Source organism: Tupaia chinensis, unplaced genomic scaffold (genome assembly GCF_000334495.1).
Source record: "Tupaia chinensis unplaced genomic scaffold, TupChi_1.0 Scaffold143654_1, whole genome shotgun sequence".
Lineage (NCBI taxonomy): Eukaryota > Metazoa > Chordata > Mammalia > Scandentia > Tupaiidae > Tupaia > Tupaia belangeri.
The window spans coordinates 1,150,734-1,167,499 of record NW_006203502.1 but is presented as its reverse complement, the minus strand read 5'-3'; the positions used below and the strand labels follow the sequence as shown (position 1 = coordinate 1,167,499).

The window sequence follows — 16,766 nt, the reverse complement described above, 5'->3', positions numbered from 1 at the left end:
TTCAAGTCCTGGACCTAGAAGCTGGCTTTCTCAGGTTCCCCCTCTCTCTCACTCCAACCCTCTCTGGTCAAATTTAAATAAATAAATAAATAAATACAGGGAAGAGAAAGCACTTGGGAATGGTCACACCATAGTCCCTTCTTCTCCATCTCTCCCTTATGGGATTTTGGGCATGAGCACACACATACACCCAATGTGTATCTCAAGTGACTGGGTGCAGGATTCAAACCATGTGGTTGGCTTTGTGAGAGCTAGCTGCCTTAACCATCAGGTGGAGCTGGCCCTGCCCATTTAATTCTTATTTTGGAGAAATTAGGAAGATAAAGTAAAAAAATTTTTTTAAATCCACATAATTCATTTTGACACCAGATACCACTCATATTTGTTTTCAATCTTTTATTAAAGAAATATTACAGATAAATATAACAACTCCTGCCAAAGCTTTCTCATATCCCAAAAGGCAACCAGTGTCATATGGATCCATGGTCAATACACAGTTGTGTTCTTTGTAACATTGTATTAAATTATTTGAATGTTATAGAGCATGTTTCATTGGAAATTCTGCATTTTTCTCTGTTATATGTATTTTATTCATCTAGCTGTAGTTGAATTTTGTCTTTGTAACATTGTATTAAATTATTTGAATGTTATAGAGCATGTTTCATTGGAAATTCTGCATTTTTCTGTTATATGTTATTTATTCATCTAGCTGTAGGTGAATTTTGTATTTTCTCTCTAAATACTCTATAGATTTCAATTATAGAAACAGTCACATTTTACTGGTCTATTTCTTTATTGATGAAATCTATGTTATATCCTAATTAGGGCAAATATCAATATATATCTCTGTGCATGTATGTGGATACCTCTGAGATCAATACACCAAAATAAAATCGATTGCTCCATGTTTATGTGTTTTAAAAGAATCTTGTTGTTCTAATTAGTATCTATTTTATTTTCATCATAGTTTTAGAATTTCTCATTTTATATTCTGGTCTTAAGTCTATTTGATTTTTTTACATAATATAGAGAGCTAACATTTTTTGCTCATATGAATCTTCCACTTACTGAGCAGGGAATCTTTCCCCCAGTGATTTCAATAGACGTATCATACACAAAATTCTAGTGTCTTTTGGATTTTTGTATTGATTCTTGGTTTGTTACCACTGATTCATTTATTTATTCACTTAATAACACACTGTAATGACAATAGCTTTAAATAAAGGATGTGATGACATCTAGTAGTATGTCTTCCTTATTTGTTTTGTCAAACTTATTTCAGCTATTTGTAGTTCTTTATCTTCCATATAAAATTTTTTAATCAGTCTGTGAAGTTTCTTAAAATATAACTAACTGGTGTAAACTTTGAGTGGAAGTACATTGAATTTACAGATTTTAGAGAGAACTTATAGTTTTACAAGGTCATGTCTCTTTAGACATAATTTCTCTCCATTTTCCAGGTGTTCTTTTGTGCCTTCAACATCTCTATAACTTTATATTTGTCTCATGATTAATTTTTTAGATATTTTCTATCAATATATTTTCTAATTAACTGTTTCTTGTATAAAAGCTTATTTTTATCATTTTTCTTTCTTCCCAATCTTTTTCTTGCTTAATAAATTGGCTAAGAGTTCAAGTATTATGTTAGTATGCTGATAGCAGATATCTTGTTTCAGATTTTAATGAAAATACTGATTAATATTATCAGTAAGATATTTGATGGTGTCAATGATGAGCTTTTTCATTATACAACTTGTCACCTTGGTAAGAATTCTCTAATGTTTCATGAATTTGTGACTTCAGAAAGCTTTTTCATCCTCAGTTTTCTGCTCTAAAATCAATCATGTAATGTGCAATGAGATGATAATTCCTTCTGAGTTTTCCTATATTTACACCGTTTGTAGGGTTTCTAATGAGTATGAATTCTCTGATGTCTAACAAGGTGAGATTTTTGGCTAAAAGCCTTGCCACACTCATTACAGTGATAGGGCTTCTCACCTGTATGTTTTCTCATATGAAGAGTAAGAGATGAAATCTGAGAGAAGGCTTTCCCACATTTACTACAGTCAAAGGGTTTCTCACCTGTATGACCTCGGATATGTATGGTAAGGGATGAGCTCTGAGAGAAGGCTTTTCCACATTTATTACATTCATAGGGTTTCTCACCTGTATGTCCTCTCATGTGCACAATAAGGGAAGTTCTTTGAGAGAAGGCTTTTCCACATTCATTACATACATAGGGCTTCTCACCTGTATGACTTCTCATATGCAGGTTAAGCAGTGAACACTGAGAGAAGGCTTTCCCACATTTATCGCATTCATAAGGCTTTTCCCCTGTGTGACTTCTCAAATGAAGTGTAAGGGATGCAATTTGAGAGAAGGCTTTACCACATTTATTACAATCATAAGGTTTCTCTCCTGTATGAACCTTCTGATGTGTAATAAAATTTTGCTTTTGGCTGAAGGCTTTACCACATTCATTACATTCATAGGGTTTCTCTCCAGAATGAATTTTTTCATGAGCAATGAGATTTGATTTCTGGCTAAAAGCTTTACCACATTCCTTACATATATAGGGTTTTTCTCCAGTATGAATTCTCTGGTGTCTAACAAGATTTGACATCTGAATGAAAGCTTTCCCACATTCATTACATTCATAAGGCTTCTCTCGAGTATGAATTTTCTGGTGTGTAATGAAGTTTTTCTTGTGGCTGAAGGCTTTTCTACATTCCTTACATTCATAGGGTTTCTCACCAGTGTGACTTCTCATATGTACAGTAAGGGCTGAGCTTTGAGAGAAAGCTTTTCCACACTCATTACATTCATAGGGTTTCTCACCTGTATGAATCCTCACATGTATAATAAGCATAGAAAACTGAGAGAAGGCTTTTCCACATTTATCACATTTATATGGTTTTTCTCCGGTGTGACTTCTCATATGAAGAGCAAGGGATGCAATTCGAGGGAAGGCTTTACCACATTCATTACAAGCATAAGGTTTCTCCCCTGTATGAACTTTCTGATGTGCAATGAGGCTTTGCTTCTGGCTGAATGCTTTCCCACACTCGTTGCATTCATAAGGTTTCTCTCCAGTATGGATTTTTTCATGATCAATGAGATTTGATTTCTGGCTGAAGGATTTCCCACATTCCTTACATGCATAGGGTTTTTCTCCAGTATGAATTCTTTGATGTCTAATGAGATTTGACATTTTAATGAAAGCTTTCCCACATTCATTACATTCATAAGACTGCTCCCTACTGTGAATTTTATGATGGTTACTGAGTTTTTCCTTGTGGCTGAAGGCTTTTGTACACTTATTACATTCATAAGGTTTCTCTCCAGTATGAATTCTCAAGTGTCTGATGAGGTCCAATGTTTGACTGAAGCCTTTTCCACAATGATTACACTTAAAGGGAGTTACTACAAGATATGATGAACTATTGCCATATGATTTCACAGATTCACTATATTCACAATGGTCCTTTCTTATAAGGCATTTCACATTATTATAACAGTCAAAATTATGTTCCAAACAAGGTCTAAAGTCATATTCATAAAGACTGTAGCTGGTAGGAACAAAATCTGAGTTCAAAGGAAATGCATTTGCAAATTTCTTTTGACATTCATTGACTTTTTCTTCAGTCAGTGTTTTCTTGAATTTATCTTCAACTTGTTTCAAAAGTCTGTTATGGCATTTCTGATGATCATCAATTCCCCATAAGTCTCCTAAAAACAGATTATGAATAAATGTCACTTGCCAATTTTTTTCCAATATTGCAATATCAAAAAAATTCCAAAAAACATTCTGTTTTGGGACTGATTCTTTGTTTAAGGCCTAGTCTCCCATTATTAAAAAAAAAAAAAAAATTAAGTGTGCCTATCTCTCATCCCTAAATTTTGAGAAGGAAATTTCTAAAAAATAAATATGAGTAGAGGCAGATATTTATTTACTTATTTATTTGTTGAGAGGTTTTTGCTACAGGGCACATGGACGTGGCAGAGAGACAGAGACAGAGAGACAGAAAGTGAGAAACCACTCTCCAGGGAGGATGGACATGCCACAAACCCTTCTCCTCCATTCTCCTCTCATGCCTCTTTTGGGCATGCATGCACACACAAGTGGGATGAGTTTCAAACTGCTGGGACTTGAATTGCGGTCGGCCATATGGGAGACCAGTACTTTAACTGATATACTACCTGCTGGTCCTGAAGCAGATATTTATTAATACAAATAGTTTTGATTGCTTTTAAATGAGATCTGAAAGAAAATGAACTTTTAGGTAAATAAGAGGGAGATGGAAAATGTACAAATAAAATAAAAAGAAATAATGGTAGAGAAAAAAATGAGATTAAAAAATTATAAGATAATTTTGCAGGACTTATTGAAATACATTTTTATAAACTGAAATGGATGCTTTTCTCAAAAATTTAAATTAACTGATGCAAGAAGATGTAAAAAATTTGGGACCAGCAGATGGTGTGGTGGTTAAGGCACTGGACACTCCCACATGGCTGAACCTTGTTCAAGACCCTGACCTAGTGGCTTACTTTCTCACTTTTCCTCTCTCTTTGTGGTCAAATTAAAATAAATGAATGAGTAAATAGAATTTTGAAAATAATTATTTAAAAAGAAAATTTATGAAGACCAATTTCCATAAAATAAACAGAAAAATAAGAAAAGCAACCCCCTAAAAACAAAACAAAAAGGAAGGCCAGATATCCATTTAGGAATAAAGATTTAAGGGACAACTCCCATGTTGTGTAAAATATTAAAAAAGAAAAAAATTTTTGCAATGTCTGCAAAACAAACATAACATTAATACCAAAACCTGATAAAGATGACACACCAAAATAAACCAATTTCTCTTATAAAAATGAACATTAATACCAAAACCTGATAAAGATGACACAAAATAAACCAATTTCCCTTATAAAAATGAGCTTATAAAAACTCCATTTAAAGATATCAAAATTACTCAGAAAAAGAAGAAAGTTATCTAGAAAGCATATTAAACATAAAATATATATGAGTTGATTTTTTCCCCAGGAATATAAGTACACATCAATATTAGAAACTCTATTGTGGGGCTGGCAGATGGCATAGTGGTTAAGGCATCTAGACTCCCACACATCTGACAGCAGCTTGAGTCCCAGATCTGGCAGCTTGCTTTCTCAATTTCCCTCTCTCTCTCTCTGTTTCTCTCTGGTCAGCTTAAAAAATAATAAAATAGATGACAATTTAAAAAGTCAAATAAAATAATTATTTAAAAACACAGAAAGTCTATTGCTGGAAGTAAATAATAGGTCAAAATGAAAAATCAAATAATTGTTTCCATAGACATTAAAAAGATGATAAAATCCAACATCTATTTTCCATTAAAAAAACTTTATTAAAGGGGAACTTGAGAAAAAAGTACAATACAACCCAAATATCAACATATTTAAATTGAAAAATCCTGAAGTAGTCACATTAAACTCAGAAACAAGAAAAGATGAGTGCTATCACATTACAGTACTAGCTAGTATAATTACATAAGAAAAATAAATCAGAAGTATAAAACTTTAGAAAGGGGGTCTGGCCCTTTAGTCCTGGTCCTTTGAAGAGGGAGCTGTGTCCCATAGGCCAAGTTTGAATCCTGGCACTAGAAACTTGCAAAATACTCTGGGGACATGTGTGCATGCCCAGGATACTGATGGGATTGAGAAATGGAGGAAACAATGATTGCAGCATGACCAGTCCTCATTGGCGTTGCTTTCTCTTCTCTGAGGGCACATATACCCTCTAGCACAAACAAAACTTTTGAAAGGAAAGGAAAAATTAACATTATTTGTCAACAATAAAACTACTTACCTGAAAAATCAAGTCAACTAAAAATTATAAAAGAAATTCATGGGACCAGCAGATGGTATAATGGCTACATCACTGGGCTCCCACATGGCCAAGTGCAGTTCATGTCCCTGACCCAGAGACTTGAAACTTACACTGGGCATATGTGCATGTGTGTCCAAAATCCCAGGAGGAGAATGGAGGAAAAGGGATTGCAGTGTGGCCATCCCCCCTGGGGAGTGATTACTCGCTTTCTGTCTGTCTCTCTGTGTGTCTGGCTAGCACATGCACCCTATAGCAAAAATCTCTCCCCCCAAAAAACAAACAGTGCGACGTATAGCAAAAATCTCTCCCCCAAAAAAACAAACAGTGCGACCAGCAGGTGGCATGGTTAAGGCTGACCATGTTTTGAATCCCGGACTCAGTGGCTTGCTTTCTCACTTTCCCTCTCTCTCTGGCCAAATTAAAATAAATGAATGAACAAATAAAAATTAATAATTCTTTAAAAAAGAATTTAAATAGATCATTAAATTCACTATATAAATTAATATTCTGTTTCAATAACCTTTTTAAAAAATATTTATTTAATTTAATTAATTAATTATTCATTTGACAAGAAAGAGACAGAGAGAGAGGAAAGGTGAGGAAACAAGCCACCAGGTCTAGGACTTGAATCATAGTTGGCCATGTGGGAGTCCAGTACCTCAATCACCATGACACCTCCTGGCCTCCAGCTTCTTTATATATGAAAGCAACTATTTGGAAAATACAACTGAAGAATAAACTACATCTACAATGGTTTAAAAAAATTGTAAATATAGGGAGAAAAATGAAAAAGAGATATCAGAAAACCTTGAAATGATCATACAGATTTGAACAAATGGAAAGGCATTGTTATCGGTTTCTCCCAAAACAATATGCTGAAGTTCTAGCTTCCAATACCTCAGAATGTGGTCTTATTTGGAAATAAGATAATTGCAGATTAGGTGAGGTCATACTAGAATAGGGTAAAGTCCCTAATCCAATATGACCGATGTTCTTATAAATTAAAAGAATGCTACATGAAGAGAGGCAGTTACAGAGAGAATATCATGTGAAGATGGAGATACAGGGTGAAATTATGCTGCCATCAAATCATGGAATGTCCGTGACTACCAGAAACAAAGAGAGGCAAGGGAGGATCTCAGAGGGAACATGGCCCTAGTGATACTGATTTTGGACTACTAGCCTTCAAAACTGTGAAAATAAGTTTCTGTTAATTAGGTTACTTGGTTTGTGGTACATTGTTTCAGCAGTCCAGGATACTAAGACAAAAAGCAAAACATACTCTTGGAAAAAAAATTCAACAGCATAAAGATTATATTATTTATAAGTTAATCTAAAAATTTAAAGAGGTTTCAATAAAAATGCTTGCAATACATTTTAATAGCTCATATTAAAATGACACTTGGGGTTACCACCACAGAAAAGAAATGATAAGGGAAAAGATGTTACTTTTCTACATATATCATTTTGTATTTTAAAAATTTTGTACTGTGGGGCCAACAGGTGGCATAGTGGTTAAGGTGCTGAACTCAGCACATGGCCAACTGTGGTTGAGTCCTGGACCCAGACTTAGGCAGTTCCTGCAAAAAAAAATTGTACTATAAAATATGAATTATATATTCTACAAGGTAAATAAATAAATTATTCTGAACATTGCAGTAATCAATAAAATGAAAAGAAATAATGGGAAAGTAAAAAGTGGATGAAAGGATGAGAATATAAACTGGAGGTACTCACCTAAGCTGACTAGATAGGAAGCAAATACAGTGAGCAAAGGGGGTAAAAACCCCAAACAGTGAGAAATTGAGATTAAATATGGTATAATAAATAAATGAATTTATTCCACCCCACACTGCACTAACATAAAATAAATAAAAAGATATGTACTAACAGAAACAAAGTCCAGACAATGATAGATGCAAAGATAATTTTCACAGATGAAATAAAGGACTATTACCTGACTGAAGAATTGAGAAAGTTGAAACTCAAGTGAATACAGAGGAAGATGTCAAAAAGCAAATTGTAATTCCTAGTACAGAACTAAAGAAAGGTTCAGAGATCCGACTTAGATGGTGAAGTCTCTAGTATGTTAAAATGCCCTGCTAGAAGCCACATGCTAACCATAGGCTGGGATTCCTAGGTCAGTTTGAAAACATGTCAGGAGCGTATGCACATCTAAGATCTTGAAGGGCTAGGGAAAGGGAATTACAGTTTGAGCACACGCGCCCCATAGCGAAAACCTCTCCAAAAACAATAATAATAATGACAATGATAAATAATATTAAATAAATAATTCTTAAAAAAAAAAGACCAACATAGCATAGTTCTCTGACCCTTGCTCTAGATTAGAACACTCCTTTTCCTTCCCCAACATAAACCTTCTTAAAGTAGCAAGTCAGAGAAAAACTATCCAAAAGGAAAAGCAGCTGGAATCAGATCTATATACAAGAGAAGAAAAGAAATATGATACAAAGAAAGCAGACAAAAATACAAGCTAAAGCTCTCTTTTCCAGCTGGAACCATGGAGAGCGATGAAGAGAAGAAAAAGAAAGCTCCTACTGTGGTGGAAGCCATCAAGAAAAATGTTCCTACTATACCAAAAACCTTAAGAAAAAGCAAAAGAAAGGAGAGAAGAAAAAACATCCAAGAAAATGGCTTACTTGGGGCCGGCAGGTGGCATAGTGGGTAAGGGTGCTAGACTCCCACATGGCCAACCACGGTTCGAATCTTGGACCTGGTGACTTACTTTCTCACGTTCCCTCTCTCACTCTCTCTCTATGTCTTTCCGGTCAAATTAAAAAAATAAAACCAATGAATAAATAAAATTAAGTAATTCTTAAAAAAAAAGAAAATGGCTTACTTAATTACAGGAACATGTCTAAAAATATTGATAATATCATTGAACATTAATGAATTAAATTCTCCAAAAGACACACACTGGCTGAATGGATTGAAAAAAAAAAAAAAAAAAAAAACAGAAACCCTCTTTCTGTTACCTACAAGAAATATCACCTATGGGTAAAGACATACATAGACTAAAAGTGAAGGGCTGGAAAAAGATATTCCATGCAAACAGAAATCAAAGCAGGGCTGGAGTTGCAATACTGATTTCAGACAAAACAGGCTTTAAGATAAAAACTATAAGAAGAGACAAAGAAGGGTGTTCTATAGTAGTAAATGGGCTAATTCATCAAGAAGACATAATGCTTATAATTAATCTATGCACCCAATTCAGGAGCTTCTACATATGTGAAGGAAAGACTGCTAGAGCTAAAAGGAGAGATAGGTTGCAACACTGTAATTGTTGGGGATCTCAATGCCCCATTATCTCCTTTAGACAGATCTTCTAGACAAAAAATAAGCAGAGACATATAGGATTTAAATGATACTATAAATCGAATGGGCTTGACAGACATCTATAGAACTTTCTGCCCGAAGACTACAACATTTTTCTCACCCCGTATGGAACCTTTTCAAAGATTGAGCATATGATAGGACACAAATCAAGCCTTTAAGGATTCAAAAGCATAGAAACTATATCCAGCATCTTCTCTAACCATGATGGAATTAAACTTGATATTAATTTCAAGAAAAATCCTCAAAAATATAAACACATAGAAACTAAACAATCTACTTCTGAATGATTTCTTTTTAAAAAATTGTTATATACATTCAATCACATTGTTTAGCTTACAAAGTGAACATTTCAATATGTGAATATTTCTTCCCAGTCCAGTTGGTCAAAATATCTTCAACCAGTAACACACCTCCCCATCCCATCTGAATGACTTCTTAACTACCGAAGAAATCAAGTCTGAAATGAAAAAAATTATGGAAACAAATGATAATGAGTACATGAGTTTCCATAATCTAAGGGACACCATAAAAGCACAACAATTAGTGCACATAAGAAAAAAGACTGAGGTCACTGTTACTCTGGGGAGAGAATAGTTGGTAGAGGAAGTCAAAGTTAGAGAGGACCAGGAGGCACTTTGCTGTCTTTAATGGAAGTTGAGGGTACAAAACTACACAGCAATAAAACCTTTTATTTGGAGAAACAAACTATATTCCAAGGAAGCATCATCAACATCATCACCAGCAGCACCAGCAGCAGCAACATTAGCCACCATCACCACCAATACCTGCAAATGAGCAGCCAAAATGAAGGCTTGAATATTGACCTGAAGAATTTTAGGAAACCAGAAGACCTTCACGCAGCATAGCCGTCTCTTTGTGGGCAATCTTCCTTCTGGTGTCACTGAAGAGGAAATGAGGAAACTATTTGAGAAATATGGGAAGGCAGATGAAGTCTGCATTCATAAGGACAAAGGCTTTGGCTTTATCCACTTGGAAACACAAACCCTAGCAGAGATTGCCAAAGTAGAATTGAACAATATGCCACTCCATGGAAAGCAGCTGCATGTGTGCTTTGCCTGCCATAGTGCATCCCTTATGATCTGAAACCTTCTTCAATATATGTCCAATGAACTGTTGGAGGAAGCCTTTTCTGCATTTGGCCAGGTGGAAAGCTCTGTAGTCATTGTGGATGATCAAGGAAGGCCCTCAGGAAAATGTATTGCTGAATTCTCAGGAAAGCCAGCTGCTTAAAAAGCTCTCTGGGCAGATGCAGTGAAGGCTCCTTTCTGCTAACCACATTTCCTCCACCTGTGACTATGGAGCCCATGGACCAGTTAGATGATGAAGAGGGACTTCCAGAGAAGCTGATTATAAAGAACCAGCAATTCCACAAGAAGCAAAGAGCAGCCACCCAGATTTGCAAAGCCTGGGTTCTTTGAGTATGAGTATGGTATGCACTAGAAGGCACTCATTGAGATGGAGAAGCAGCAGCAGGACCAAGTGGACCACAACATCAAGGAGGCTTGTGAGAAGATGGAGATGGAGATGGAGCCTGCCTGCCATGAGCACCAGGTCATGCTAAGGCAGGATTTGATGAGGTGTCAAGAACTTCAAAGGATGGAAGAGCTGCACAATCAAGAGGTGCAAAAACGAAACTAAATGGAGCTCAAACAGGAGGAGGAGCGCTGGCACCATGAGGAAGACATGCAGTGGCAGCAGGAAGAAATGACGCAGTGACAGCAGGAAGGATTCAAGGGAACTGTCCCTGATGCAAGAGAGCAGGAGATATGGATGGGTCATATGTCTATGTGAGGTGCCATGGGCATAAACAACAGAGGCACCATGCCCCTGGCTCCTGTGCCAGCTGGTACTCTAGCTCCTCTAGGACCTGCCACTATGATGCCAGATGAAACCTTGAGATTGACCCCGCTGAAAACTGAATGTTTTGGTCAAGCTGCTGCAATGGAAGGAATTGAGGCAATTGGTGGAACTCCTCCTGCATTCAACTGTGCTACTCCTGGAGCTGAATTTGCTCCAAACAAACGTCGCCAATAGCAATAAAGTTGTAGTGTCTAGCTTCCTAAAACCCTTAAAAGAAGGACCCTTTTTGGAACAGCCAGAATTCTATCCTGGAAAAATATTAGGGATTCCTCCCAATAATTAGGTCTTCCCTGCCTGTATTACTCTAAGGAGTAATACTAGAGGGAGAGGGCAAGGGAAGGGTGGTATTTGACAAGTCAGTTCTGTGTGATATATTGCTTAATCAGTCTCTGATATGATTGTTGAGGGCCTGGGGTAACTGTGACAAAGTGGATCCAACTAAAGCTCTATTAATCTTGATCATCTTGTCCATCATTTATATTTGCTTCTTCATCCACACTCCCTAACCCCAGTAACACTGCCGCATACACCACAAAATCCAAACATCCCCCGATGACCTTTAGCCCTGTTGCTCTATTTGCTCCCAGGTAAGAATTCAGGCAAATTGGGAACCAGCAGTTAGTGTAATGGCTATGTCGCTGGACTCCCATGTAGTCGACCACGGTTCGCGTCCCAGACCCGGTGGCTTAAAACTCACACCGGGCACGTGTGCATGTGTGCCCAAGATCCTGAGAGGAGAATGGAGAAGGGATTGTGGCGTGACCATCCCCCTGGGGGGTGATTTCTCGCTTTCTGTCTCTATGTCTCTGTCTGTCTGGTGAGCGCACACAGCCTATAGTGAAAACCTCTCCAAAAAAAAAAAGAAAAGAATTCAGGCAAATGGGCAAATGTACACAGGTCACGGATAGCATACATATGGCTCTGATCCCATTTATTACCCCTTAATGTCTTAAGGAAGACATTTTCTCTTTGAGATTTTCATTGTAGTATATCTTTTTAAAAAGACCTTGTGTTAACATGCCTCTAATTTTTCCTTGGGTAAAGATAACCCAGGAATTTTGTGTTTGAGATGTTGCTGTCACAGCTTTTCTGAACAGGCCTAGCACAATCTTGGGAACAGGGTTCCTGTAATATGAAGGTCTGATAGTAGCTCTTAGCCTTGCATATCTTAGGTAGCTAAGCTGTGTATTTTTTATTGGTGTACCATGTTTGATTTGTTTTGATACCTTACATTTGGAGATTTTCCTGAAAAAATGGAGCAGTAATGCAGCATCAAGTTACTAAAATACATTTTAAACTTTTAAAAAATAAAAGAAAAATAAAAAGGAAAGGAAAGGAAAGGAAAGGAAAGGAAAGGAAAGAGAAAAGAAAAAGATGGAAAGGTGGCAAATAGACAATCTATCATCATGCCTCAGGGAACTGGAAAAACAACAACAACAAAATGCCAGATGAAAAAAAATTAAAGATTTGATCAGAAATAAATGAAATAGAAAATAAACAAACTATACAGAAAATTAATGAAAGCAAAAGCTGGTTCTTTGAAAAGATTAACAAGATCAACACACTGTTAGCTAGACTGATGAAGAAGAAAGAAGAAAGAAAGAAAGAAAGAAAGAAAGAAAGAAAGAAAGAAAGAAAGAAAGAAAGAAAGAAAGAAAGAAAGAAAGAAAGAAAGAAAGAAAGAAAGAAAAAAGCAAGCAAGCAAATAAATCAAATATGTAACGGAAAGGCAATATTACAACAGACACCATAGAAATACAAAACATCGGGACCAGCAGTTAGCGTAATGGCTGTGTCGCTGGACTCCCATGTAGTTGACCGCGGTTCGAGTCCCAGACCCGGTGGCTTAAACTCATGCCGGGCACGTGTGCGTGCGTGCCCAAAATCCCGAGAAGAGAATGGAGGAGAAGGGATTGCGGCGTGGCCATCCCTTCTGGGGAGTGATTTCTCGCTTTCTGTCTCTCTCTGTCTGTCTGGCGAGCGCAAGCGCCCAATAGTACAAAGAAAAACCTCTCCAAAATAAAAAGAAAAGAAATACAAAACATCAGTAGAGGATACAATGAGTGACTATATGGCAACAAACAAGAGAATATGGAGAAGATGGACAAATTTCTGGATGCATATAATCTACCAAGATTGAATCAGGAGGATATAAAAAACCCTGAATAGACCCATAATAAGTCATGAAGTTGGAATCAGTAATAAGTAACCTCCCAACAAAGAAATGCCCAGGTCCTGATGGCTTCACTTCTGAATACTGCAAAACTTTTAAGGAAGAGTTAACTACTATCCTATTAAAATTATTCTAAAGATCCAAAAGGAAGGAAACCTCCCAAATTCATTTTATGAAACGTCCATCATCCTCCTTCCCAAAACAGATAAAGACATGACAAAAAAGGAAAACCACAGACCAATATCTCTGATGAATACATATGTAAAAATTCTCAACAAGATACTTGCAAATCATAGCCAACAACATATTAAAAAGATTATTCATCACAATCAGGTAGGCTTTATTCCAGGGATGCAAGGGTGGTTCAATGTATGTTAAGACAATAAACATAATACACCATATTAATAGAAAGAAAGATAAAAACCATATGATCATTTCTATTGATGCAAAGAAAGCATTTGAAAAAATATAACATCCCTTCATGAATAAGACTCTCAGCAAAATTGGTATGGAAGGGTAATTTCTCAATACAATAAAAGTCATATACAAAAACTTATAGCTAACATTATACTGAATGGAGAAAAGTTACAAGCTTTTCCACTAAAAACTGGTACTAGACAAGGCTGCCCACTTTCTCTACTTCTTTTCAATATAGTGCTGGAGTCTTAGACAATACAATCAAAAAAAGAATAATATAAAAGGCATTCAAATAGGGAAAAAAAGAGTTGAAAATATCTTTATTTGCAGATGGCATGGTATATTTAGAAGACCCAAAGATTTCCATGAAAAACATCTTGAAGTAATAAATGAATACAGTAACGTATCAGGATACAACATCGGAAAATCTATATTATTTCTATATACAAACAACAAGTTGAACAAGATAGATATGAAGAAAGGAATCCGTTTTACCATAGCCACAAAATGTATAAGATACCTAAGGATAAACCTAACTAAGGCAGTCAAAGACCTTTACAAAGGTCTGACTTGATACTGAAAAGATACTGAAAATGACACAAAGAAGTAGAGGATATCCCATGTTCCTAGATTGGAAGAATTAATATAATCAAAATGGCAATTCTACTTAATCTACCTATTTAAAAAAAATCCAATCAAGATGACAGTACATTGAGCTCCATAGAGACAGTGCCAGGGCAAGTGAGAGCCAGACGGGCACTGGGCAACTCTGTGCCTCATGGAGGAAAGATAACTAAACATGCACCTGGAATGATTTTCAAGCCATCAGGTCTGGGACTTGAACTGTGGTCTGCCACGTGGGAGTTCAGTGCCTTAACCACCACACCATCTGCTGGCCTCCCAGGAAGCTTACTGACACCCATGAATCTCCCCTTCCTGAACTTTTATAGCATTCATAGTCTATGCCATGACCTGAAATTTAATTCTATGCATTGTTGCCATTTCTTGGAGGCTGTTTCTTATATTTTTGGCTTGCTTAAAACTAGGTTGTAAGTTCTTGCAAGCAAGGAATAAATCGAAATGGCTTTGGTAGCACTCATACTTAGTAAAGTGTTGTGAGCATGCGCGAGGTGGGGATGATACATTCTTAAATGCTTACAAAAAAGTATTTGAATGTAAGCAGCAATTTAAGATACATTCTACATGAGATAGTAATGCTTTTCTTTAAAAAAAGTATCTATTTGATCCACAAAGCAGGGTCTAGAGACCATATTATTTTTCTATTGTATTTATGACTTTGTGACTTATTATAAAACACACATTGTAAAGGGGGTAACAATGTTGATTAGCAGAACTATTACATAGGTATTAACAAATACTTGAATGAAATTCTAATCAGGTTGCTGATTATAATATTCATGCAAAAACCTCTCCAAAAAAAAAAAAAAAAAAAAAAGAAGGCTGCTAAGCTGAAGGAAAAATATGAAAAGGACATTGCTGCATACCAAGCTAAAGGAAAGCCTGATGCAGCAAAAAAGGGAGTTGTCAAGGCTAAAAAGAGCAAGAAAAAGAAGGAGGAGGAGGAGGAGGACGAGGAAGATGAAGAAGATGAGGAAGAAGAAGATGAAGAGGATGAAGATGGGGACCAGCAGTTAGCATAATGGCTATGTCGCTGGACTCTGACATAGTCGACTGAAGTTCGAGTCCCGGACCCGGTGGCTTAAAACTCACGCCGGGCGCGTGTGCGTGCGTGCCCAAGATCCCGAGAGGAGAATGGAGAAGGGATTGCGGCATGGCCATACCCCTTGGGGGGTGATTTCTCATTTTCTATCTCTCTATCTATCTCTGTCTGTCTGGCAAGTGCACACGCCCTATAGCAAAAACCTCTCCAAAAAAAGATGAAGAAGAAAATGATGATGATGAATAAGTTGGTTTTATCGCAGTTTTTTTTTTCTTTGTCTATAAAACATTTAACCCCCTGTACACAACTCACTCCTTTTAAAAAAAAAAAAATTGAAATGTAAGGCTGTGTAAGATTTGTTTTTAAACTGTACAGTATCTTTTTTGGTATAGTTAACACACTACCGAATGTGTCTTTAGATAGCCCTGTCCTGGTGGTATTTTCAATAGCCACTAACCTTGCCTGGTACAGTATGGGGGTTGTAAATTGGCATGGAAATTTAAAGCAGGTTCTTGTTGGTGCACAGCACAAATTAGTTAGATGTGGGGATGGTAGTTATTTTATCTTCAGTTGTCTCTGATGCAACTTATATGAAATAATACCACTCTGTAATTGCAAAAATAAAAGTTGTGGCTCTTTTGTTGACATTTTGAATGCTTCTAAGTAAATACAATTTTTTTTCTTAAAAAAAAATTCCAATCAAAATACTGGAGATATTTTTCACAGATCTAAAAATACAATCATAGAATTTGTTTGGAATCATAAAATACCTCATATTGCCAAAGCAATCCTGCACATGAAGAGTAAAGTGGGTGGCATCTCACTCCCTTACCCCAAAATGTACTATAAAGCTGTGATAATCAAAACAACATGGTATTGGGACAAAAACAGACAGGTGGGCCAATGGGATAGAGACCCTAGGGAAAAAACCCAAAACTTACAGCCAACTAATTTTTACAAAGGATACCAATCAATCTAGTGGGAAAAGAAAAACCTGATTAGCAAATGGTGCTGGATAAACTGGTTATCCACCTGCAGGAAGATGAAACTGGATTCTCATCTTCTACCATTAACAAAAATCAACTCAAAATGAACTAACAATCGGAACCTAAGACCTCAAACTATAAAACTACTGATGGAAAACACAGGGGAAACTGAGACACTAGGGTAGGCAAAGACTTCTTAAAAAATACTCCCAAAGCATGGGCAATAATCCCTAAAATAGACAAGTAGGGTTGTATCAGATTAAGAAATTTCTGCACAGCAAAGGACACAGTAACTAGTGTGAATCAACAACCCTCAAATGGAAGAATACTTTTGTAAACTGTGCCTCAGATAAGGGACTGAGAACCAGAATACACAGGGAACTCAAGCAGCCTACC

General features: G+C 36.5%; 1 protein-coding gene and 1 pseudogene across 1 annotated transcript in view; one reads left to right on the top strand and one right to left on the bottom strand.

The window, feature by feature from the left end:
* Nucleotides 1–621: 621 nt before the first annotated feature.
* ZNF569 (zinc finger protein 569) overlaps nt 622–16,766 on the bottom strand; it is a 57,308-nt gene continuing 41,163 nt past the window's right edge. Inside the window, exon 6 of the mRNA XM_006164679.3 lies at nt 622–3,729. Within this exon, the coding sequence (XP_006164741.1) occupies nt 1,910–3,729 (1,820 nt within the window). The 3' untranslated portion in view covers nt 622–1,909. The remainder of the gene's footprint in view (nt 3,730–16,766) is intronic.
* On the top strand, nt 10,130–11,287 carry LOC102491841 (non-POU domain-containing octamer-binding protein pseudogene; annotated as a pseudogene).